At 44.8% G+C, this 27,021-nt stretch overlaps 1 protein-coding gene across 1 annotated transcript in view; it reads right to left on the reverse strand.

Moving 5' to 3' along the window:
* Nucleotides 1-26,635, reverse strand: part of CLCN1 (chloride voltage-gated channel 1) — a 63,093-nt gene extending 36,458 nt beyond the window's left edge. The window contains exons 1-2 of the mRNA XM_044439582.1: nt 26,447-26,635; nt 1,987-2,140 (exon numbers count right to left, since the gene is read on the reverse strand). Coding sequence (XP_044295517.1) covers nt 1,987-2,140; nt 26,447-26,635 — 343 coding nt within the window. The remainder of the gene's footprint in view (nt 1-1,986; nt 2,141-26,446) is intronic.
* Between the last annotated feature and the right edge of the window lie 386 nt (nt 26,636-27,021).

Here is a 27,021-nt window from a genome sequence, read left to right on the forward strand (position 1 = left end):
GATGATGATGATGATGATGATGATGATGATAACAGTAACTGCAAGTGTGCAGCAGAAAGTGATGAGCAATTTGCCCTCCTCATCCCAAATGATGCTGCATTCTTATTCCATCTCCTGAAGCTCCCTCTGGGCTAGGTTTTTACTATGCAATCAAGCTGCTTCATCCACAGAATGTTACGGTGATGTGGGGAATGCACACACCCTCTTCCATTTTCTTTCCACAAAGTCAGAACAGCTGCAGAGAACCCTTTCTATGGACAGAGGCGCATCCCTCTGGAAGCACCCTGACGCTGTACATATAACAGAACACCAATCCACAAAGACTTTCCCTGCACCTGTCACTGTTCCCCGAGGAGAAGGGGAAGTAAAATGTATTGAAATTTGAAATGATGGAATGCCTACAGATTTTCATCCAGCTATAAAACAACAAGTTCAGATACTCCTTTTTTAAAAGATACAAAAGAAACTCCTGTATGGAAAAGTTATAAATACGGCCAGTGCAAGGAGACTAGTTTGTTTCTACAGGGCCTGTTCCCGGCCTTCCCTCTGCATTCTCAAGTTAAATCCATCCTACTTTTTCTATCTGTTCTTCTACTTTGGGTGGGAAAAACAGGAAGGTATCAACACAGGTATAATAAATATGTATTGAGAAAGCATGGGGAAAGGTGAGATAATCCTTCACTGGGATCTGTTCAAAGGAGAGACTTGAGATCTTGGTTTTGTTTTTTTCCTAAGGCTCAGATGTTGGCAGGCTCCGTTCCTTCCCCAACAGGCTCCGCACTTGAGCTGCCAAGATGCAGTCCCTACAGGTATAGTCTGAATCCTGGCTATCTTGGCAACCTAGTGGCTTCTTTTTATCAAGAACTACAGGAACATAAGAAGAGGCCTGATACAGTCAGACCCCTCGTCCCTCCAGCTCTGTACTGTTGACACTGAGTGGCAGGGGCTCTGTGGGGTTTCAGGAAAGTGTTTTTCAAGTCCTACCTGGAGTTTATTTATTTATTTATTTTTGATTTATATCCTGCCTTTTTCCTACAAAGGGCTCAAGGCAGCTTACATTATTCTCCTCCTCCACCTTATCCCCACAACAACAACCCTGTGAGGTAGGTTGGGCTGAGAGTCTGTGACTGGCCCAAAGTCACCCAGTTGGCTCCATGGCCGAGCGGGGACTAGAACCCAGATCGCCTGAGTCCCAGTCCCATGCTCTTAACCACTACACCACTGGGGCCTTCTTTACACACGGCAGGCAGTCTCCACTGAGCTACATCCCCATTATTTCTTCAGGTGGTCAACTGAGAAAGGGATGGGAAGAAGCACTGACCCCTTCCTGGCCACCCATCTTTTCCCAGCAAGACTCCAAATATGGCTTTGACAGAGTAATTGCATGTGCGGTACCAGAGTGGGTTTGGCAAGACGGCTGGGGTTTTACTATTTCCCCATCAGCTGCACCTGTGCTCCATCCCGCCCTTACGCACATTTAGCTCCCCGTGGCTGAACAGTTACCAGGAGAACTCGGTAGTCATCACGAACAAGCCAGCTTTAGAAGAGATTGTTTGATGGTATTGATTTTTCTTATAGAGGACTGTTAGAAAAGCTCTGTGGGAACAAGCAATCCGTAGGGAAAGAGATAACCATTCTGGCTTCTCTGGTTCAAATTTATCCCCCTCCGGTAACTTTTCCCCATAAAAGGGCCATCAGGCTATTTGTATGTCCCTGTAGTTGCCATTTGTCCTGGGGTGCACACACTGCAACAGCCTTCCTTCACCACGACTTCTCTGGAGCATTAGCCACTGAAGCCTCGAATGAATGAAAGCACGGCGTCCATGCTGAGAACTCTCTGTTCATGAGACTCTTTTTTCACTTCTCCCCCCCCCCCCCGCCGCATACAAGCCAATCAAACACACTTTACCCCATGCTGAACAGCGTGCCAGCGCTTCCCTACCAGTGGGAAGGGTGTGCAGGAAGAGCGAGCATCATGTGGCCTACCGTGACACCTGGAGCTGTGCTCGTCCTTGATTTTCGCCTGAGCGCTTGGCTTCAGAGGTCCCTGGCCATTGCCCTGGGGGTTCGTCTCTCCCAGGAGTTTAGCTGCTTCCTTCTGGGAAAGACTGGGGAGCTGCTCTGTGTACTGGCCATAGAGCTGGGGAGAAAGGAATGGGCAATTAAAAGTCAAGACACTCATAAGCCAACACCAAGCAAGATAGGCAAAATCGCAAGACACGGAACCCAAATCTGGCTTCTGAAGATCTGTGCCATTTCAAAGTAACCATCACGCACATCTACTTTGGTAAAGCACAGCTGAATTGCAGACATGACTGCAGATCCTGCGTAGGACCCTAGTCAGATACTTTTGTCCATCGTGTTCCTGGCCCCCAGGGCTGGTCCGCACAAGCAGTGCAACTGCTGGGTTTTGTGTACTGTATTACAGTGCACTTGATAACTGACAACTAATATATTTTTAGGAATTTTTTAAACATTTAGCCTGAATGCTGTGGCCCTTTTTAATTGCTTTTATACATGTTTTAATTGGTGTTAATGTATTTTACTCTGTTAATATGTTTTATGCATTTATTGATTTACATGAATTTATAGGTGGTCTATAAATACATGTAAATAAATAAATAAATGGTGTGCATTGAGTCCATAGCAAATTATTAATGTAAGATGATATGAATGTTCTGTCCATGAAGAAAGATCTGTGACCGCTCATGCAAGCCACCATGTTATTTCTTGGGGTAGCAATGAACTGGTGCTGTAGGGTGGTCAGGTTTCAGCGCTGGACTGTCATTTCTTCTTTTCTTGGCCACGGTTCCTGCAGATGATTGGAGTGCAGCCCAATATATCTGGGAAGGACTACTCCATGGTTTTAGGTAGGTCTACAAACGAGGGTATAGTGGAGGGGCCCTCACCACAGGGGGTTTCCGACTCCCTGAAGCCGGAGTCGCTGCCCCAGACCCACCTCTGTGCAGCTGTACCTTTGGTGGTCTGTAGCTGGGAGCTGCCACGCTGCCAGATCCTGCATTCCAGGGCTGAAGGGCTCTTCTGACAGCGCCCAGCAGCTCCTGGGAACTCCCTCCCCGGAGAGACCTGCCAGGCAGGTGCACACGCCTTCGGTGCCCCTTTGCCTCGGGGCTGGCCGCTGTTCCTCAGCAGCATGTGCTCTGCCTGTCTTTGCTGCTCCAAAGCCACCTCCCAAGCCCCTGCAGTCACGCCCCACATGGGTTGCGCCTTCAGGCAGCCACTGCTTCCCCGGAGAACCTGGGGGCCATGCTTGGCGAAGGGCACCGAGTGTCTCCAGGGGATGCCTGCTCCTCACTCAGAGGGTGGTTTCCAGAGCTTCTGCAAGAGGGGGACTGACTGAGCAACACTTCTGGGAATTGGAGCTCCGTGCGGCTGATAGTATTCACTAGCAACTCTTAGTCCCAGAATAATTTGGGAGAAATAATGGCTAGAGTGGAATAGAAGCATCATAACTGGAGTATATTCACTGGAATCAATGGGGAAAATCCACCATGACTTCTGATAACCTTAATTTCCTCTTACAAGATTATTGGATATTTGAGAAACTGGAACCCCTAAACTATGGACTCTGGATTCATGGAGGATCTCCCACACATATGCACTCAACCAAGTCAGTGCTTGGAGAGGCCACAGAAAATTAAAAGACAGCAAACAGTGGTTGTCAATCCAGACTGCTGCTCTTAGAATTATGTACCTACATTTGTTTCTGTAAGTGTGGGTGATTTGTGCCTGAGTCCCCTTTTTCCCCTCCTCTCTCCCTATCCCTTTCCCCTTGTATGTCATGTTTTTAGGCAGTAAGCCTGAGGGCAGGAACTATCTTAAGAATTCCAAATAAGCCACTCTGGAAGCTTTTTGGCTGGAAAGTGGGTAGGAATGTAATTTTTAAAATCATTCATTCATAATAAATAATAACTTCTAGAAGCTGTCATTGTTTCACCTCAGAAAGAGGTACCCTCGCCTTGCATTCATTACTCTACCGAAATTCAAACAAAGTGACAAAGCTCATTTTTATTGTAATCATAGGTTGCATGATCTTGGAAACAGGTGTGGCTTGGAGGGCGTGCCTTTGATGAGGTGGGGCTTTGAGGTGCGGCTCTGACCAGTATGAAGGGACCCCCCCACACACACTTCTGAATCTGCCACTACACTGCTCTCTACAAATGCTGACATGTGTCTCAAGGCTAACGATGCACTGGGCAGGGTGCTTAGTTCAAACAGAAGTGCCACTTCATTTTGTCAAACCAGCCTGGCATTGGGCAAGTGAGTTCCCACAGATATTTCCCCAGCCGTTGCATTTACTCTCTTCTTCGAAAGATGAGCAGCAGGAGCTCCGAAGCAAGAACATCCCCTGCCGAACCTGCCACACAGTCTTGTACGATGCTCTCCGCATGGCTGGTGCATCCTGTGAATTCAGAGGTGGACCCAGACTCTGAAGGAGGCATTCCTGCATGGGAGACATGCCTGGCTCATGCATGCCAGAAGCAGCACCAGGAACTGGGCTCAAGCGCTACTCCCATTATAGCTAGCATTCCTTGAACTGTGCTGCTCCAGGCAGCTGCCTGATTTTCACAACGGAGGGAAGCCTGCCTTCTGAGTGAAGTTCTGAAAAACAATGCCACAAAGAGCTTTGGCAATGGGCAGTGTAGAAATGAAATTTCATCATCGTCGTCGTCGTCATCGATAATGATGACACACGAAGGGACACTGGAGATGCATTTGTTGGTAGGATGAGAAATGTAAGGGAAGAGAAGCCAAACTAGGGGAAAAAGTGTAGTGTCCCTCTAAGGCTACCAAGGTGGCTCATTTCTCCAGTGCTGAGCTTTAGCGGAGCAGAAGGATGCATAATGCTCCTCGTGCCACAGCAGAAGTGAAGACCCAGGACTTGCTGACACTGATTCACAGAGTCTGCCAAACAACAACAGGAAATACTGATCTGCATGGTTCCGTTGTAGTATCTTGGATACCCATTCCCATGCAAGGGAGATCAAATGGAAATCACCCATCACCAAAATGAATGTGTAGGAATCCATTTTAGGGGTGGAAATCCACTTGGCTCAGCTGCTTGAACCCTGGTCTATCTTGTCATGGCCATGATTCTGCGTTCCTGGTGAATGTGCCCAGTATCCGCACTGCGCTCAGCAAGAAACAAGCCCCAAGCAAACACTGAGCAGACGACACCCTCTTCTGCCCTCACGTGCTGGTTGCCCAGCTGGAGCTCTGCAAGTGTTCACAGACTTCCTGTTAGCTGGGCTCACATTCTAAAACAGGAGTGAGCGTGAGTTTACGTCCACAAACGAGAGACTGGCAGATTCCATGGAGCTTTCTGACAAAGCATCCCTATTCTACACATCTTTCCATTAGATGCTTACTGATATTAATGCAAAGGGCAACCCACCCTTTGGGGCATCCCACCCTTTTTGTTGGAATTCAGGCAGCTCCAGAAATGAAATTATTGAGCTTCCTCATTCCATAGTAGGTCAGCTGCCAGGTGGTGGAACCCAGCTGCATACTCCACAACAGACTGGCAGTTCTGCTTGACGGGCTGGAGAACCATTTTGCCATGTGTGCATAGTCCACGTCCCTGAACATGCCCTTCAGTGCTTGAATAAATTTATCAAGATTCCCCAGCAGGGATTATCTGCTTCCAATAGCAGAGAGGCCCACATCAGGGCAACCCTTGAAAACAAGTTCGCCATCGCCTGGCTGTACTGCAGGGGTGACACCTCAGCACACATCTGGAATAGCAGCTGGCACTGATTAATGCAACCTCATGCTTCCATATGATCACCATAGCAATGTTCTGGCAAAAGAGCTGCAGGGGGCCAGTGAAGCAGAGATGCTAAGCCCATGGCCACAGAAGCAGCACACAAAGAGTGAACTTTGGCCTCCAGACAGCATGCCTGGGCCTACAAGATGTACAAAATGAAAGATAATTCCACATCCATTTTGTTCCCTTGTTGGAGTGTAGATCTTTTGGCTTCAGCAAACCTTTCTGCATAGCTATACACCTAACTAACATGTCGAGTCACCTTTGCTAAACTAGAAGGGCACAGGCCTGCAGCCAAGCAACCGCATGTGGAAGTAGAGCAAGAGGTTGGACTCAATGGCTTCGTAGGCCCCTTCCAACTCTTATTCTATTCTATTCACTCCAGAGAGGGGTGGATGAAGGTCTAGTGAGCCAGAGGAGAAGCCAAGTTCAAGAGCAAGCAAAGGTCACATACCAACAAGGTAAGGTACAGGTGAAGACAAGGCCGGGAAAATACAAGGTGCAGATACCTGACATAGGCATGGTAGCACCAGAAACAAAGGCAGAGTCGGAAACAGGCAGGTGTCAGGGCACAGATGAAGGCATTGCAAAACTGGAAACAGAAACAAAAAGCAAGCACCTCAAAGACTCATCTTGCTGTGCCAAAAGCAGGCAGCACTGACCAGCCTTTTATAGTCCCTCCAGCTGTGACTTCCAGCTGGTTCCATGACTGCAGTAGTTCTAATCCCTCCAAGCACCTAAGGCCTGATAGCAGTCCTACAAGTTCTGGCAAGATGAACCTGCCTGCCTGCTCTAGCAAGCCACCAGAGGATGCGGCTCTGCTCTGTGCATCCTGACCACTGGGAACTGTGCTTTTCAACTTGTTCTTAAATGATCTGGAGGTAGATGTGAGATGGCCAAATTTGTTGATGTCACCAAATTATTTAGAGTGGTTTAAACAAAAAGGGATTACAAGGAACTCCAAAGGGCTCTCTTCAAATGGGATACTGTACATTAAAATGGCAAGTGTACGGTGGGAAAAAATCCTAGCTTTAGGATCCCACACTGATGGGATATGAGCCGGCAGTGACAAACCAAGAGTCTTGATGCTGTGGTAGATCAATGCAAATGCTGACTTAAGTATGAGACTGCTGAGAAAAAGACAAATTCCATGCTGGGCATAATTAGAAGTCAAAAACAAAACTGCTGTTATCAGAACACAATTATCCAAATGTATGTTGCAACCATATTTGTTATATTATACACAGTTCTGGCCACTGCACCTCAAAAACAATATTTTCAGACTTGAAAAAGCTGTAAAAAGAGGGAGCAATTTCCCTATGAGGAAAGGCTACAATGCCTAAGATTGTTTAGCTCAGGAAAAAGGTAGGTAAGGGCAAAAATAATTTTGGTGTACAGATTATGCATGGAATGGATAGAAAGCACTGTTTTTCCCTTTCTTGTAATATTAGAACTGGGGGTAATCCCATGAAGCTGAATGGTGGGAGACTCAGAGCTTCTAATGAGAGCCAGGTAATGTAGTGGTTAAGAGCATGGGACTAGGAGTCAGGCAACCTGGGTGCTAGTCCCTGCTTGGCCATGGAGCCAACTGGGTGACTTTGTGCCAGTCACAGAGTCTCAGCCCAGCCTACCTCACAGGGTTGTTGTGGGGATAGGATTGAGAACAGCAGGAAGAAAATTATGTAAACCACTCTGAGTTCTTTAAAAAAAAGGGTGGGGTATGAATCTAATAAATAAATTTATTTATTTAAAACATTTTTATCCCGTCCTTCCCAATAAAGCGTCTTAGGATGGCTTACAACCAACCCACATTCTACTTTCTTGGAGTGTGTGGGAGTTTGTCCTTGGGAGGTTGCAAAATCAGCAGACTCTCATAACGGTCATATTCAGGTCTGGCTTTATGCTTCTTTCATCACCTGTGGAGTATCATGCCTTATTCCACAAATGAATATTGCAGAAAAGGGGAATATCCCCAGGTATTTTATCATAATCTGTCAGAATGAAGTACATAATGCAAAGTGATCCACAAAGCCTCTAACTGTTCACCATATCAAACAGAGAAAGATGAACAAAGGTAGGTTTGTCCTAACTTAGCAAATCACTGTGAAAGAAAACTGCCACTAGTCAAAACTGGAAAACTCATTTTTATGCTCTCAGTGAACTTTTGAAAAGGACACATCATGTACTAAAGGACAGACAGAAAAAGGGGTTCCGTTTTTCCCATTAACCATGGAAGACAGTGCTAGCAGCTGGTTCCACTGCAGAAGAGACCAAAACTACCCCATTAAGGGAAAAAGCGACCTTCTGCAAGGCTGAGAATGAGTTTGAATTAGTAACTCTAAGATGGCCATGGGTTGCGTGCAATTCTCCACATGAGATTTTCGGTGAGTTTTGAATTACAATAAAATAAATGAGAGGAGCAGTGAGATGAGTTGCTACCTCTTGCGCCGTCTGTCTCAGGTTGCTTCAGCTCAGGAATGCTGGGGGGGGGAGGGGCGGTGCTTGGCATCCTCTGGATACAGAGTCCGAAATGTAAAATCTAGGTGGAGTAGTTCTAACTCCTGGGGAGGGCTCCATTCTTAAGCAGTGCCCCCTGGACCAAGGGGGCTGTGGCTGATTGCACTCTCAGACCGGGAAGTATCTCTGGTTCTGGCAGAGAGCACTGAATCCAAATTCTTCCTTTCCTCTTCCACATTCTCCCTCCGTGTCGTGTGGGGGAGCAATCTGTTTGAACACAGACACAGCTTGGTCACATGCCCTTCAATAACCCAACACTGGCTCGCATGCTGGCTGGGAGCTCGTGTTCCCTCACTCGGGTCATCCTGAGATCTTGGCAATTCACACTTTGCGGAACATCCCTATCTTCTGCTCGCATGCATGTGCACGCACACATGCTCCTTTAAGCCATGCCGAGTGCTGGCGGGAGGATGGGCTGTGCTTGGATCAGCAGAACAAGACACTGCTGCTTCTGGGGAAGTGGAAAGCACCGCCAGCTGCTTTAAGCCAAATAAAACCCAGAGTCTCCCTCCAGGTGGGAGGATGGGGGGACCACATGTTAACAAATGTAGAAGCATGAATTTTGCAGGGAGAGAAGAGGGACAAAGATAAGCATGTACAAATATTCTGCTGCTTCTCTGCTCAAGCCTCCCTCTCTCAAAGTCACTTTCTTAAAAAGTTAAACGATGTATGATGTTGGGACTCTAAAACACAGATTGGAATATCTTGTGCAGTGAGCCATTAATACCAAAAGTTTTCACCCTTCCTAAATTTAGTCCATTTGCTTAAATGTGCAACCTTTTTTGTTTACACACCGAACAAGCATGCTGTAAATTATGCTCTAACATCTAACTTGGAACCGGGTTGGAAATATGACTGGCACACTTTTCACTGTTTCACTGATGAAGCAGGAGACACTCTCTTAAGGTACATATCCTGCCTTAACACCTGCACCATCATATACTACAAATCACATGCCATGCATTAAGAAACTGATTATAATACTTTCCTTCCTTAACAGCCCCAGGCTCCTGACATCCGCTGGGGGCCATAAGATCTTTAGGAGTCCTCCCACTGAGGTCCTCCAAGCTTAGTGCTCAGGCTCCAGGGACCAAGTCCTCACTCTTCCCCGTCCCTCTCATAGCCAACACGGGAGAAACATGCCAGCTGCCTCTCTGAGAGCAGAAATGCCCCCCAGGGGGAAGGTAAAGCACAGTGCAGGGCAGCAACAGTGAAAGGAGGAGGCTGGACTGTCTACCTACAACAATACCAATTCCTAAATCGCCATCTAGAAAAACTGCAGGGTGTAAGTTCCCAAAGGAGTGGAGATCACCTTTGGATGCTTGAAAGCCCCGAAGTTGGGAGGCTTATGTTCATCTGTTGCAGGGGTGATTGGATTGCATCCTAAGAATATTTTATAAAATGTCTCATCACATAACTGATTTTTAAAATAAAACACATGGAAATTAACTAAAGAATTCAACTGCAAATAGCAGCAAATCAGTGTTTTTAGGAACAATTATGATCTCAATGGATACATTCACAAAATTTTCTGAACGGTATCTCAAAAACTTCCCAAAAGTTAAAAGAAACCCACTGGTGTTTTGGCTGAATAAGTACAATCTGTCACATGAAGCAATCCATCTCCTAAAACTGCACCACTCCAGAATGTTGGTAGAGAACAATCGCTTGTGTTAACGGAATACTCAAAGAGCCACTCTGAAACAAGACACACAGTGTACACAAGCCTCATTTTACTCGTAATGGAAAATTATCTTCCCCCAGGCCATTAGAGGTACAATTTTGTATTACGCAAAGTGCACATTCCCTGCACACTTGCTTTAAAGCAAAAATAAGCCTTTTTCTCAGTGCCAATTCGTCCCTGAAATTCGGCAGCAATCCCAGTGGGTTCCAAGAGTCAGAATCTGGCCTCTCCAAAGACGCCTACTGTTGTAAAACTAGAATATTCTGGTCTTTTTCAAGAAGATTCCATGAAGCAATGCACATGAATGTTTTGGACCGAGTTGGAGGAATAACTTCCTTGGTTGTCTGTCTGAGCAGAATGGGCTTGCTTAAACCACTACTCTGCTTAGCACTCAGTTCTTGTATGCCCCCGTTCTCAATTCAAAGTGTTGAATCTGTCATCTTTTTGGTGCCAAGTTACGACAGCACTCTCCTCTGAGGTTTTTAAAGACTTACTTGGCCACCCAGGGACTTGGGGGGGGGGGGGGAATCAACAAATGTTTTTTTAGAGTAATTCTTTTGCTATTTGTTGCTGTTGTTTGTTTTTATCATCTCTTCTTAGCTGTTTTAATGTTTTCTCCTGATTTTATTATATTTTCTTGTATTTTTATAGACTGTCGTAAACCCCCAGAGCATTTCAACTGTAGGACCGAATAGAAATGAAATAAATCAATAAATAATGCTTTTTTGAGTTGCTATACTGGGAGATTGCTTTGCATTTGCCTTCATTCTGGATCTTGTTAGGTTATTCCCTTTGAGCTGAGTCAAAAGAAGTGGTCCATTAGAATGAAGTCAGATCCGAATTAAAACAAGCATTGGTTTTCTTCCTTAATCACCTGTATCACAGAGAAATCTGAGCAGGTGGAGTTGGATCGTATCTTGTGATGTGAATGAAATTCTTATTGGAAAGACAAACAAACAAACCAGAAATGGCTTAAGAACTTTTCCTGCAAACACAGATGCCAGGTGTACACTGTAAGGAGCCCCTCCCTTCCTTGCAGACGTGCTCAATGAAGCACCCACAATGCTGCTATGCTCACGCAGCCCAGGACCTGTGTGAACGTCCCGTGGAGCCCAGAGGTCTCACCACTCCCTGCCCTTTGCAGATATTGTTCTCGCTTAACTATTTTCTTTGGACAGCTGCAAAACAAAGTGCCTGCAACCTGCCACCCCGCCCCCATTTCCATACCCCAGAATACCCTCTAGGCCCCAGCTGCCATAGATGCTCCATCAGTGGAGTTCCTACACAAATAATGTGCTTCATCAGGAAGAGCTGGTCATCTGGAACTATGGGAAATTTGTGCAGCCTCCCCCACCCCAGGAATACTTCCGGTATGTCACCTGGGAGCAGGCCCTTGGAATGACTACTGTTGGGGCAGATCTGCCTCTTTCCTACTTTGCTGCCCATCATACTTCTGCAAACGCACTGCCTGAGACTTTCTCTCCTCCAGAACTCCCCTTGGGCTCAGTGCATTAAGATATGATGGAGTGCCACAGCAGTTATCTGCCCAATACGCCCTTGGAATTGCCCAAAGGATGACATTTCAGTTTTCCTAGTCAGATTCATTAATTACGGAGCCATTTTGATCACTAGGGTTTCCTGCCCAATATTTTCTCTGTAGTTATCTTCCTTACTTTCAGCAGTATTCTTGTCCTGTGAACAGCATGACTTGATAATTTAAATAACGTTTTTAAAAAGCCACTGTCTGATCTAATAAGTCTCCTAGCAACCCAGTTCAAAGGCAACCTTTTCATGCTCAAGAGCTACATTTGCTAATGGGAAAGCTGTAAGAAGCTGCATGGGACAGCCAGCAGACAGGGCCAAAGGCTAACACAGATGGGGTCAAAACGAGGAGTAGGTCAGGCAGCCCTTCTCCCTCCCCTCCTCTTTGCTTCCCATTCCATTGATTCATTTATCACCCACTCATTCTCCCCATGCATGAATTCTTTCTTTCTCTCACAGTCTCACTCACATACTCACATCCAGCGTCAGAAACACACACAAGTACTCTCTGTTCCCTCCTGCCTTCATTTATTCATTTCTCCTTTAATCTCTCTCTCTCACACACACGCAGATGCACGGACACCCTCCAGAGAGACACACAAGTAAACCTGTCAGCAAACCTGCTTAAATCTTAGTGTCTGTTCCAATCTTCTACAAATTTTGGCAGCAGTAAATGGGATCACAGGAACAGTAGTTGAGATGCCACAGAGTGTACCAAATAAAGCTTCAGGTGGACACTTTACCTGGTTCGCTTTATGCTTGGCCTTCTTAGGGATGCTAGAAGATGTTCCGGCATCTGCACTTAGAGGGCCCAATGTGGAACATGTCAGGTTCCCAGCAGCTACAGCCCTCTTCCTATTCTCTGGTGGCAATTCTGGGGGGGAATCAGTGATGGCAGGGGGAAATTGAGGGATGGAATGATCAGGATACTCAGTGATTCTCCCTCCTCAGTAAACAGTGACAAATCAGCAGCAAAAGTAGCAACTTCAGTAGTAAATCAGCAACTGCAAGATTGGAGAGAGCAGCCAGGAAGGCCTGTGAGCTACAGGAGAGATCCCCAAGGCCCACATGCCATTTAGCAGATCCAGAATGAGCTTCCTGGCTCTTCACAACCCTCACCATTTGTTGCACCTCACCTCACCATCCTTTGCATGCCCGATTCTGGCAACATTGTCTTGGTTTGTTAAACCAGTTTCTTAGGAAGTTCAAAATGGGAAACTGTTTACATGCTGCTTATAAACGAGGCTATCAGACCCATCTCAACAGACAACGTTAAATCAATGAACACCCCAAGCTGCAAATCCAATTCTTCAGAAAAAGAACAACCCTATCTGGAAAAATAAGATTGTTCTAAACTCCTCAGAGAGCTTTGGCTGTTGGGCATTAGAGAAGTTAAATAAATAAATAGAAAAAGTTGAGTTCCAGGGACAAATGTAGATGAGCCAAGAGAATTTCCATCTTGTGTGGACTGAGCTTCCATTTATTGACCTTCAGCCAGTCCATTACTAAGTACACTCAACAGTCCATCACTTCCACTATGTCACCAGAATCTGGTGCAATGGCAAGACAGAGCAAGGCATCATCAACGTATTGAGCACATCCAACTCCAAACCTCAGATGACATTACTCAGCTGTTTGATTTAGACGTTAAAAAACATGGGGCTAACCAGATTTGCATTGGATTCCATATAGAAATTGTCAAGAACACAATCATTAGTCTCCACCTTTTAGAAATAGCCACTAAGGTAGGAATGGAATAACCATCAAAATTCGGTGCCCCAGTTGCCTTCTCCAGAAAGCCAATTCAAAGCATGACATGGCGAATGCTACTGAAACCCAGAGAAGAATGCAGAAAAATTAAGAGGGTCATACTTCCCCTGTCCCTCTTCCACTCATCAGGGAGACCAAGATAATTTCAGGAACAAAACCAGGTCTGATTGAAAGGATGAGAGATAACTGGAATCATGCAGGAGATCCAGGAGTTGCACAATAGCTACTGACTCAAGTGCCTTGCCCAGGAAAATGTTTGCAACTGGTCAATATTTATTACAATTGTCTTTGTCTAGTTCTTTCACACCATTAGTTCCGACAGAACCACAAATCTGGTTAAAGCTGTATTTAAAGATCAATTTCATTTTTCCCCATTTTACAACAGTCTAACACAAAAACTCCTTCATGGATCACTACCTTGTCATGGCAAAGGGGCTTGCATAGCTCAAAGAAGCTATGAGCTATGCTGTGCAGGGTCACCCAAGACGGACAGGTCAGAGCAGAGAGCTCTGACAAAACATGATCCACTGGAGAAGGAAATGGCAACCCACTCCAGTATCTTTGCCATGAAAACCCCATGGACAGTACCAAAAGGCAAAAAGATATGACGCCGGAAGATGAGCCCCTCAGGTCAGAAGGTGTCCAATATGCTACCGGGGAAGAGCAGAGGGCTAGTACTAGGAGCGCCAGAAAGAATGAAGCGACTGGGTCAAAGCCGAAAGGACACTCAGATGCCTATGTATCTGGTGGTGAAAGGAAAGTCTGATGCTGCAAAGATCTATACTTCATAGGAACCTGGAATGTAAGATCCATGAATCAAGGCAAGCTGGATGTGGTCAAACAAGAGATGACAAGACTGAACATCAACATCTTAGGAATCAGTGAACTAAAATGGACAGGAATGGGTGAATTTAATTCGGATGACCATCAGGTATACTACTGCGGGCAAGAATCCCTCAGAAGAAATGCAGCAGCCTTCATAGTCAATAAAAGAGTAGGAAAAGCAGTACTGGGATACAGTCTCCAAAATGACAGAATGATCTCAGTTCGAATCCAAGGCAAACCATTCAACATCACAATAGCCCAAGTCTATGTCCCAACCAATGGTGCTGAAGAGGCTGAAGTTGACCAGTTCTATGAAGGCCTACAGCACCTTCTAGAATTAACTCCAAAAAATGATGTCCTTATCATCATGGGGGATTGGAATGATAAAGTAGGAAGCCAATAGATAAGTGGAATAACAGGCAAGTTTGGCATTGGAGTACAAAATGAAGCAGGGCACAGGCTGGTAAAATTTTGTCAAAAGAATACGATGGTCATAGCAAACACTCTTTTCCAACAACCCAAGAGACGACTCTACACATGGACATCACCAGACGGTCAACACAGAAATCAGATTGACTGTGTGCTCTGCAGCCAAAGATGGAGAAGCTCTATACAGTCAGTAAAAACTAGACCAGGAGCTGACTGTGGCTCAGATGATGAGCTTCCGGTTGCAAAATTTAGGCTTAAGTTGAAGAAAGTAGGGAAAAGCACTAGGCCACTCAGGTATGACCTAAATCATATCCCTGATGAACTTACAGTAGAGGTGACAAATAGATTTAAGGAATTAGATCTGATAGACAGAGTGCCTGAAGAACTATGGATGGAGGTTCGCAACATTGTACAAGAGGCAGCAACTAAAACCATCCCAAAGAAAAAGAAATGCAAGAAAGCAAAAGGAAAGAAGGGAAGTGAAAGGCAAGGGAGAAAGAGAATGATACAAACAACTGAATGCAGAATTCCAGAGAACAGCTAGAAGAGATAAGAATGCCTTCTTAAATGAACAGTGCAAAGAAATAGAAGAAAACAATAGAATAGGGAGGACCAGAGATCTCTTCAAGAACATTGGAGATATGAAGGGAACATTTCATGCAAAGATGGGCATGATAAAGGACCAAAATGGCAGGGACCTAACAGAGGCAGACAAGATTAAGAAGAGGTGGCAAGATTACACAGAAGAACTGTACAAGAAAGAGCTTAACGTCCCTGATAACCACGATGGGGTGGTGGTCACTGACCTCGAGCCAGACATCCTGGAATGTGAAGTCAAATGGGCCTTAGGAAGTCTGAGCAACAACAAAGCTAGTGGAGGCGACAGTATTCCAGTTGAGCTATTCAAAATCCTAAAAGACAATGCAGTAAAAGTGCTACACTCAATATGCCAGCAAATTTGGAAAACTCAAGAGTGGCCACAGGATTGGAAAAGGTCAGTTTATATTCTGATCCCAAAGTAGGGCAGTGCCAAAGAATGTTCAAACTACCGCACCATTGCACTCATTTCACACGCTAGCAAAGTTATGCTCAAAATTCTACAAGCTAGGCTCCAGCAGTATGTGGACCAAGAACTACCAGACGTACAGGCAGGATTTTGAAGAGGAACTAGAGATCAAATTGCCAACATACGCTGGATCATGGAGAAAGCTAGGGAGTTCCAGAAAAACATCTACTTCTGCTTCATTGACTATGCTAAAGCCTTTGATTGTGTGGATCACAACAAATTGTGGCAAGTTGTTAAAGAGATGGGAGTACCCAACCATCTTATTTGTCTCTTGAGAAACCTATATGCGGGTCAAGAAGGAACAGTAAGAACTGAACACAGAACCACTGAATGGTTCAAAATTGAGAAAGGAGTTCGGCAAGGCTGTATACTGTCGCCCTGCCTATTTAACTTACATGCAGAGCACATCATGAGAAAGGTGGAGCTAGATGAATCACCAGTTGGAATTAAGATTGCTGGGAGAAATATCAACAACCTCAGACATGCAGATGATACCTCTCTAATGGCAGAAAGTGAAGAGGAACTAAAGAGCCTCTTGATGCGGGTGAAGGAGGAGAGCACAAAAGTTGGCTTGAAACTCAGCATTAAGAAAACTAAGATCATGGCATCCGGTCCTCTCACTTCCTGGCAAATAGATGGGGAAGAAATGCAGGTAGTGACAGATTTTATTTTCCTGGGCTCCAAGATCACCGCAGATGGGGACTGCAGCCAAGAAATTAAAAGACGCTTGCTCCTGGGGAGGAAAGCTATGGCAAATCTAGACAGCATACTAAAAAGCAGAGACATCACCCTGCCAACAAAAGTGCATATAGTCAAGGCTATGGTTTTTCCAGTTGCATTGTATGGCTGTGAAAGCTGGACCATAAGGAAGGCTGAGCGCAAAAGGATTGAGGCCTTTGAATTGTGGTGCTGGAGGAGACTCCTGCGAGTCCCTTGGACCACAAGGCAATCAAACCGGTCAGTCCTAGAGGAGATCAATCCTGGCTGCTCTTTAGAAGGCCAGATAGTGAAGATGAAACTCAAATACTTTGGCCACCTAATGAGAAGGAAGGACTCCCTGGAGAAGAGCCTCATGCTGGGAACAATAGATGGCAGAAGAAGAAGGGGACGGCAGAGAATGAGGTGGCTGGATGGAGTCACTGAAGCAGTCGGTGTGAACGTGAGTGGACTCCGGGGGATGGTGGAGGACAGGAAGGCCTGGAGGAATGTTGTCCATGGGGTCACGGTGGGTCGGACACAACTTCACGACTAACAACAACAACACAAAAAAACTATTGTGATATGCTGCACCTGCCCTATTAATTTTTTTTTTACAACAAATATAAGACTGCCAAGGAAAAAGATACAAACATTAGAATCCTCACAGGACTATTAGAAAGCGGCACAGGAGAAAACAGAAGAGAAAAGAAAAGAGGGAGCATGTCACTGCCAGCATCTTCCCATCCCCTACTAGGCTAAATTAAAGGATCTCAAACAAGCAAAAGAGTTACTCATAGAGATTGCAAAGATGTGGCGATGAGAGAGAAGCCACGCTTCCTTGCTATTACCCCTATAATAGTTTAGGTGTGATAATAAGCTGTTTTTGTTTGAACTCACTGTGGATCTTTCATTGCTTGTGTTTGATCGACCCCCCAACCTGCTTCATAGTCCACATTTTTCCAGTAAATGGGGAGAAAATAAAGAGAAGGTAGAAAAAGATACAGAAGAAATATACAGAAGAGATGAAAGGATGAGGCTTCTTCAAAGCAGAATTCTATAAACAAGAGCCAACAATATTAGAAAGTGAAGTGAAAGCTTCTCTGAAAGCACTTGCAAAGAACAAAGCACCTGGAGTAGATAGGACACCAATAGAACTATCCCAATCTGCAGAAAATGAATCTCTCCACATCCTAACAAGAATATGCCAACAAATATAGAAAATAATACAAATGCCCACAGACTGGAAATGTTCAATATATATTCCAATCCCTAAGAACGGAGAGGTAAAAGAGTGCAGCAATCATGGGACCATAGCATTAATCACCCATATAAGCAAATTGATGCTCAGAGTGTTGCAACACGGAATTGTATCCTGTATGAAGCAAGGATGCTAGATGTACAATCTGGGAAGGAAAAGGCACTAGAGATCATATTGTAAATATAAATGGGCTACTGGAGTGCACCAAAGAATTGTCCTTTCCAGTAAGGACTTGCTTTTCATGCATCTCAAGTATGACAGTTTCAGTTTTGTCATTTAAGGAAAGTTTAATGCAGAAGATGAAAGCAAAGATCAAATATAACATGGATTGAATCCATTAAGAAAGTCATGGCCTTGAACTTGGAAGAACTGAACAGTGCAGTCACTGACAGAACATTTTGGAGGGAATTCATTCATAGGAATGCCATAGGCGGAAGATGACTGAAGAGCACATAACAACAATATAGTAAAATTAAATTTTATATTTTAACAACATAGAAAATAAATTTCTTGATTATCTATTTTAAAGCAACTACTTCTATTTAGGTATCTAGTGTTCTACATTAATATATAAATCCTACCCCAGTTAAGTATATCCTTAAGCTCTCCATTACAACATTACAATTATAACTTGAAAAAAAATCTAGGTTAGTGTATATTTTTTTCTTTTGATTTATATAAAAAGTATGTATGTGAAAAGCACTTATGAACTTACTACTACATGGTAACAGCTTCTAGATTAGTTTATACAAAATACTGGAAACAGTCTAAAATTCTAGATTGAAAAGGCTAGCAAAGCAATGAGTTTTTGTAGAAATAGCTAGGTTTACTTTTTATATAAGAAAAAAAGAAAGCAAAGAAAATGTGATAATTTTAGTGCCAGTTACTGTTTATTGAATTTTGTATAGCTAATTTAGTAAAGTTTGATTGACATCTCTGTGTAATAATTTGAGTTAAATAATTGTTATACCATTGTTTGGTGGGGGGTTAGTCCTTTTATAATCTGTGGATAGTTCTGTGTTGTGAATTCTGTAGAATAAAATGGTTTTTAAAGAAAAAAAACTCTCCACACACTCACCAAATGGTACTAGCTACTTCTAGAGAGAACTTTTGCAGTATGTTGTTATGCCATGAGGTAGGCTCAGGGCCAGAAAGGCCCTGAAAAATTGCAAGACATCCTGGAGAGCAGCTGGAGAGACTGACCTGAAGAGAAAGATTAAAAGAGCTAGCTAAACGATGACTAAGAAGCAACATGATAACAGCTCACAAATATCAGAAGGGTGTAAACACTAAGCAGAGAGAAACTTGAACTGCTGAGTAAAATAAATGAAAGTCATGAAAAATTCACTTTCATGCCCTAGATAAAGAATTAATTCTTAACACTGAAAATTACTGGAGAATAGTGTCACAAAGGAATCCTAGGAAATGGCAGTCTGAAGGTATCATTTCAGCAGATGGCAGTGATCTCACAAGGTATCCATTTACTATTCTGGTCTTAACTCTACACTTAATAAGCAGTACACAAAATTCAGGGCCCTTTTCATTATCCTCAGCCAGGGGCACTTCTTGGTACTTAAGAGTGCAATTCTATGCATGCTTAGAAAAAGTCACTAGAGTTGTAGGATTCTTTTGGTCTCTAAGAAGGATAGCATACCAAAAAGGTATGTCAACATTTCACAGAATTAAAAACAGAAGAATCCTAATACGCTACTTTATATATCAGTAAATGTATTTAAATTTCAAAGTCAAACCAATTAATTTCCCAAATTATCCTCAATTTTTCATTTAATCCTCACCTTCATAGCACCCTCAATCAGTGCCTTGCCAATTAATTTATCCACAATTAATTTCCCTCATAGATTCTCTACTGTCACCCTAAAGGGGGCGGGGGGGGTGATTTGCAAAGGCAGGAAGTTTCTTGAGAAACAAGGCAAGATTTATTCCAAAATCCAGAAAACAGAACACAAGCTTGCAGGTGCCGAAAGGGGGCAAAGAAAATGGGACTTTTGTAAAGAAAAAAATATTTTTATAAATAAAAGCTTTTATACAACCAGCAATCACTAGGTAACTCATTGTTCCTTGACTGGTCAGAAGATGCTGTGATTTGCACATGCTCAGGTAGCAGCACTCCGTGATTGGTCAGAAGATGCCACAGTTTGCACATGCTCAGTTAGCAGCACTCCGTATAAGGCACAGAGGGGCAGCAATCCCAATGATTGGTTCTCCTTGCTACCGAAGTGGTCCGGAGGGATGGGCAGTTCTCAGGGTTTTTGGCTCATGCTACCAAGTCTAGTTCTTTTTCAATTAATTACCCCACCCATTTTGCATAAGTTTCCAAATCATCTCCGGGTTAATCTGGTAAAAATTAGTGAAGCAAAATATATAGTCTAATATTATATACAAAATACCACTCATGCCTTTGTTCTGTGTTCCACGCACACCGTGTGCACCCGCCTATCCGTCCACCCATGCAGGGGAGGCTCCCTGTAGAGGGCAAAGGGTGCAAAGCCGCACCTAACTTGCCCTGCTTCTCATTCCTTGTCTCCCAGAGCTGCAGAAGATGCTGTGCAAAGTGGCTGGCGGCAGCCCTGTAAATCGCTGTTCTCCTTTACTTTCTGCTTTGGCTAAGGAGAACACTGCACAGTACCGATAATTTGCACATGGTCAGAACATTCCCCCAGGAACTGCTTTTATTCCCCTCTGAAAAGACCTGTAGGGGAAGAGAAGGCCTATAAGGGAAGGGCCAAGATAGCCTATTCCTTTGTGCAGCCAAAAGCCTGGATTACTAGAGAGCGCCCTCTGGTTGTCGTGTTCCTTCTTTCTCACGGCCGTACTGAGTCAGCCAGTCAGAAATCCGCAAAATCACTCTGTCTCAGGTAACACCCCAGGGCATGCCTGGATCCTGTGCAGCGCACGGAGAGGGGAGCTGGGAGATTATAGTCAGTTGCAGAAAGCAGCAGCTTCTCTGTTCCCCCAGCTATATAATATGTGTGGATGGCCTAATGCTTTGGGAAGGAGAGGGAGAGAAGGGTGAGACAGACACGCTTGTTGAAGGATGTAAACTTGGAGTGAGGGCGGTGTGCGTGGCTTTTTAGCTCCATGGCGCTTCTGTGGCTTGACCCAATCCTCACTGAGGGGAAGCAGGAAGTCCTATGACTTGCCCACCAGACGGTTCTGTTGCCTGGAAGGGAGAAATCCTCCGCCTGCCCATTTCTGCGTGCTGCCTTGGTGCCGTTCTGTTGTGGTTGTTGCCACGTGCTCTTGCTGGGCTGGGCGTCTTGCTCTCAAAGGATCGGCTTGTTTCCTCCGGAGCTTAGCAGAGAGGCAAGCAAGTCACTCGCGACCAGATCACAATAAAATGCTGTTTCTGCGAGGCAGTGCACAGTGTGATTGCTGGTCACCGCCACCGCTCACCTCCGATTTGAGCATCCCCCAGAATGGTATCCACGAGTAATTCTTTTCCATTCTTTTCCTTCCGCGGCTGCTTCCAGTTGTGCCATACAATCCCAGACATGTCTACTCAGAAGTAACCTGCACTGACTTCAATGGGGCTTACTCCCAGGTGTGCGTAGAGGACTGCAGCATTAAAATGGGTACTGGATGGAAGTTAAAATCAGCTACAGTTTAAGGCTTGTAAATGCTTCCACATTTTTCTGCATTTAAAAATACTGGGCAACATAAATTTGTGTTTCTATCTGGTTTTTAGTATGGTATGTAATTGTGTTAACTATGCTCTCTGGTTTATCTTCTGCTGATCTTTCCTGCTGGTAAGTAAAAATGGAATTTGGGGAAGGGAGGGAGGCTGGCTGTGATACTGATGCTTCAACTGTATTAGGAGGTGTGTGTTCCCTTTTGAGCTAGTCCTGGTGGTGTGTAGATGCTGTATTTATGGGACATGTTTCCATTACATGGAAAAGGTGGACTATGTCTGACTTTTAAAAAATCCCATGTACTCTGGGAGATAATTCCATAGTAAGTAATCAATCTTTCATAGTTAGTAATCTCTTTCTACCTTGGGGGTGGGAGGAACAGACTGCCACACTGGAGGTGCAAGCTTAGGTACACTTGCACAGGAGCATGGTTCTGAGGAGACATCTGTACAATTTACCTAAGATGCCTTAAATCACACCAGGCTGATATGACCAGGAGAGATCAACCACCAAGTGAGGGCTAAGGGAGTATGATTATGCTTAAGTAACTCTTAATTTCAGCATGCGGAAATGAGCATCCTGTGGCCAATCAAGCTTGGTGCTGGTGGCTGGAACAAACTTTCATGCTTCCTTCTTTTTTAGTACAGTGGTACCTTGGCTCAAGAACGCCACAGTTCACGACCAAATCAGGTTGCGAACAGAAATTTAGGAAAAAAATTTCCTCAGGTTGCGAACTCCGCATCGGGTGATGATCGCAATCGCACGATCGCGCCTGCCTTCCCTGTGATTAAAAAAAAAATTTACAGAACGGATTAACTTTATTTACATTGAACCTTATGGGGAAATTTGACTTGGCTCACGACCAATCTGGGTCATGACCAGAGTCATGGAACAGATTAAGTTTGTGAGCCGAGGTTCCACTGTATATTCTGGAGGCAGACAGCTGAGCATGTACCGTATTTTTCGCTCTATAAGACGCACCTGACCATAAGACACACCTAGTTTTTAGAGGAGGGATCCATGGAAAGCTTCCTGATAATCACAGGCACATTCCCCATCACTTCCCCATGGGCTTCATTAAAAGACGGGTTGCCATTTGAAAACACACACCGACCGGTGATTAACAGCTCTCACCTACACTGGAGGAGGGGGGCAGAGCAGGGCGCGCCAAGCGCGTGCCGGCCAGGTGTGGTGCAGCCAGGCCGGCAGCATGCCGGCGGTGGTCTTCCAGGCAGCGCAGCGGTGGCGGCAGCTCTTCCCGGGCAGTGGGGGTGAGCAGTCCATCTCTCTGTGCAGCCGGCGGGTTAAAGCCCGTGGCTCCTCCTCCGCACCGCTCCCCCTGAGCGGCACAGCTCTCATCTGTGCCAGAGGGGGAGGCGGAGCAGGGTGCGCTGAGCACGTGCCGACCAGGTGGTGCCACGTGGTGCAGCCGGGCCGGCAGTGTGCCAGCGGTGGTCTTCCGGGCGGTGCGGCGGCAGCAGGTCTTCCTGGGTGGTGGGGGTGAGCAGTCCGTCTCTCCGTGCGGCCGGCGGGTTAAAGCCCGCAGCTGCTCCTCCTCCGCGGCAGGTCTTCCCAGGCAGTGGGGTTGAGCAGTCCGTCTCTCCGTGCGGCCGGCGGGTTAAAGCCCGTGGCTCCTCCTCCGCACCGCTCCCCCTGAGCAGCACAGCTCTCACCTGCGCTGGAGGGGGGGCGCGGAGCAGCGCGCACCGAGCGCGTGCCGGCCAGGTGGTGCCATGTGGTGAGGGGAAAAAGTGCGTCTTATAGAGCGAAAAATACGGTAGGTGGTGCTAAAAGGTGCTCATCTGTTTAATTTTAAAGTTTTCATTTTTAAACTATTATTTGTTTGGAGTATTTTCGCCCCACTCATCAGCCAAAAAGACTCCTGGAGCAGCTTGATAATAATCAGTGATAATTATATTTATAATTATGAATTATAATATAATTAATTAATCTGTAATAATAATTGCAGGCTTGCAATCTAAATCAACATGAAACACAAGGAGAAAGATAGGGAGGGATGAAGAAAAAGTTAGGGGTACAATCCTAGTGTTTGCAAGGGATTTTTAGTCCTTTTAGAAACTAAATATGTTTGCCCCACCCTCAAGATCCCTACCCCACTAGCTGTGCTTCTGTTGATCTACTCTCTACCGAACTAGTAAGATTGTCTACAAGCCACCAGTGCGCGCGCACGTGTGTGAGAGAGAGAGAGAGAGAAAGTAAGCAAGAGAGAGATCTGTCTTGGAGTAGGGCTAGGCTATTAAATAGCTTTCATAGGTTATTGATACAGACAGGCCGGTAACATTTTCTAAATGCAGATAACAGGACCAGCCTGTTTCCCTGACTTCTGCTGCATCCTAGATGCCACTTGCCAGGCCAAACAGTAAACAGCAGGGGCTGCAAAGAACCTCGATTTTTCTGTCTATTCTATAAACATTGTTACGAGTGCCACTGTTGCACTTGTACAGGTAAGCTGAGTCTGAATTGTACCCGGTTTTAATAAAGCTTTCCAGTGATGACTTAGGATAAAATAATTTACACAGCCACCCAAGACTCAAATATTAGCAGCCTCTCTAATCTGATTTTCATTCTTAAGAAGTCTGAGTCTTCTTTACATGCATTTGCATGCATTTTGTGATCGACTCCACAGGACTGCTGTTCAAATGCCATGGCCATTGTAATCAAATGTGCCATTATGCTACATTTTGCAAGTGCTCCATTTTACACATTATGTTACATTTTAACTTAGGTCAGTGATACTTGGGGGAACGTGCAGGAAATGGAGCTTGCCTAGGAGGAGGTTAACAAGCAGTACACTCAGAAATACAGGTGTGGGGCACTGAGAAATAGATGCAGGGCCTGAGCCCCGTGCTTGTACTGCTTAGCACTCCATCACCTCATCTTCTTCAGTAAGTTCCTTTTCTGCCCTAATCCCGAACTCCTCAGACCTTGTAATCACTCTGCTGGAATTCACCAGTCGCCAAGTGGCACTAAACACAACCATATTGTATCTGTCCTGGGCTCCCACCCATAGGCCTGCCAAAGCTCTTGGCCTTATTGCTTAAGACTATGTTAGCAATGCATAGTCAATCTACTTCCTCTCGGACTTTGATATAACAGACAAAATAGTCAGTTTCTTATGTCCTTAAATCCTACATTAAAAATACAAACGGAATAGCTAAATGATGATGTCTTTCTCTATGCCTTTCACTACATCTGCTTGACAATGATACCTCCCTTCAGCTCTTCCCCCACACTTCTCTCCCCATCTGCCTTAAATATCCATTTTCCACCTTTATTACTACAGCATTGCCAAAAATTATCCAGATTCGATTTTTAAGTAGAAGCTAGCAATTTTATGGGAACAGATTTTTCCCCTGACAAAATGTAATTAAAACTACATGAAAGAAGAAAAGAAAAATCTAATCCAGACAATTTTTGTTGTTCCCCTAGGTAGTGATGTTCAGTGCCAGACAACTCCAAACCCCAGCTGCTGGGATGATGTCATAACACTGCACAGCCAATCAGATGTAACTGCATACTACATCACTGTGTACAAATGCATCCTGGTTAATGAGTCAGTAAACATTTTCATGAGGAATGCTGGGATATTGCTCAAAAGATTTTTGCTTTTGTTGATTCCACCCCAACCCAAAACATCAAAAAGTTGCATGTTTGCCTGTATTGTGATTCTGAAGGAGAGTTTGAGTATCAAACTGATGTTTCTCCAAACCATATGGAATTATTTGATATATTCATACACTTGTATAATTCTGAAAGCATAAAGTGTGTGCATGTTTAGAATAGGAACAGTATTTACTACAAAGGAAGCTAAGTGTATAGCCAGACCTATTTCTATCAACTGCTATTTCTTTACATTCTGCTTGATTTAATCTATACTTTTCTGAGGCTTTATTGACTCGCTAAGTCCAATGAGAAGGCTAATCCATTTGTGTTAGCAAGGAAAGAAGACCTTTGACTATCAAAAGATTATTTTCCACAGCACTCACATCCTAATGCTTGCAAGGAATGCCACATTCTGTTACCAAACATTATTTAACAAAGAATGAATAAGTAGCTTACCAGCTCATACAAAATACTCCAGGGAAACCTGCCCAAATAATTCCCATGAGCTTCTTCACAGCAATGTTTTACACTATGCCTCAATTTCATGATCTTCACAAAACCGCACAATATGTAAATCCTAATTGTAAATCCAAATCCTCCTTCACAGGGCACCCAAGGCCAGAAGTATAAAAGTGGCACCTTGATCAAGTCTTTTCTCCCTGGCCTTCATTTCCCTTAAAGTTGCTTTTCCTATTTACCATCTAAACCTCATGAAAGCTATTACAAAAACTAAAGCTGTCTAATGGACCAGTGTGTTTCAGGGGCTAAAATGTGATGGGCTTGAATGTGGAAACAAGATCCAAATCTGTCATGCTTTGGTGTCTTTGGAAAAGGCTCTCAACCAATAGATGTCAGGTTAAAACATCACTCCAAGCTTGTGGAAGAAAGGAAGCAGGGAAAGAAGGAATATGTAACAGATAATCCACATATAAGAAACATGGAAAGAAAATATATTTATATACAAGTTCCAAAAATAGTTAAAAATATTGAACAGGCTGGAGCTGTTCAACGCAAAACACTCTCCTGCTGCATTTTTGTAGCAGCAGCTTCTTACTTTCCACACAGAGGAGACCCCTGACATGGCCAGAGGAGGTAGGGGTGGGAAAAAGCAGAATCTTTTGTGACCATAATTTTTCTGTCTAGCTCCTAGAACCACTACACAGGCAGTTTCAACCACACTGCAAATTAAAATAGTTTTCCATGAACATTCAAGACTGTATCCCATTTTTCCAGAGTTCCAGTACGGGATATGTCCATGCAGGAAGAGCTGTCCTAGAAACTCTGTGTCTATTAGGTTCTTGCAAATGGCTTGATCTACAGGTTTGGACCTTTCCTTCTATATTGTTCTCAAGGCACCAATTTGATTGCTGTGGGTGTCACGGGAGGAAGGATGAAAACTTTAATTCCACATATCACAAAGAGAGACAACTACCTTTCCCATGCTACACTTCTGCCTCTCGGCTGACTTGCTGCTAAGCACGTTAGTCAACTGAATCTTCCAGCAGGGACCAGCACACCTGTGATGGGCAAGCCCCAGGACTCAATTCTGACACAGTGCAATGCCTATTCAGTGCCCCCATATAGTCCCCCCTACCTGCAAGTGGTTGAGGGGCTTCTCCTGGTAAAGTGCGTCATCTCCAATCCCCCTGGTCTCGTGCCCTGCCTCGGACGGGATCCCATAACTGGTGCAACGTTCATAGTGGACATAGGCATACTGGGGAGCACCGCCCCACAAGGATGTGTCCTTTGTGGTGGCATCTGTCTTGTCCTTGGCAAGTTCCATAGCACGATGCTCAACTACTGCTGGCGTGCGGCAAAGCTGTTGCGGGGCAAAGACCAGGCCCCACTGGCTGATCAGCCCAAGGCATGGCCTCTGCCTGCCTGCCTTCCTCCCCTTCCCTGTTCCTTATGGCTTTCTCACTTTCTTTTCTTCCTGCCCCCAAGGGCGCCTGGGGCAGTGATTGGAGGACTTGGCTATATTTATAGCAACTTTCTTCTGTCACATGACTCCCCCAAAGCCACATCTGATCTGAGCAAGAGGCATTAACTCGGCCAGGATTGAATATCAGGTGTTACAGGAGGGAACCCTGAAGGAGAGGGGGTGGGGACAAGAAGGCAGCAGCAAGGGAGATGGATATATGGCACATGATCAAACATTTGGATGCTTGT

Source organism: Varanus komodoensis, unplaced genomic scaffold, assembly GCF_004798865.1.
Source record: "Varanus komodoensis strain SLA01 unplaced genomic scaffold, ASM479886v1 scaffold35, whole genome shotgun sequence".
In the NCBI taxonomy this organism is placed as follows: Eukaryota; Metazoa; Chordata; class Lepidosauria; order Squamata; family Varanidae; genus Varanus; species Varanus komodoensis.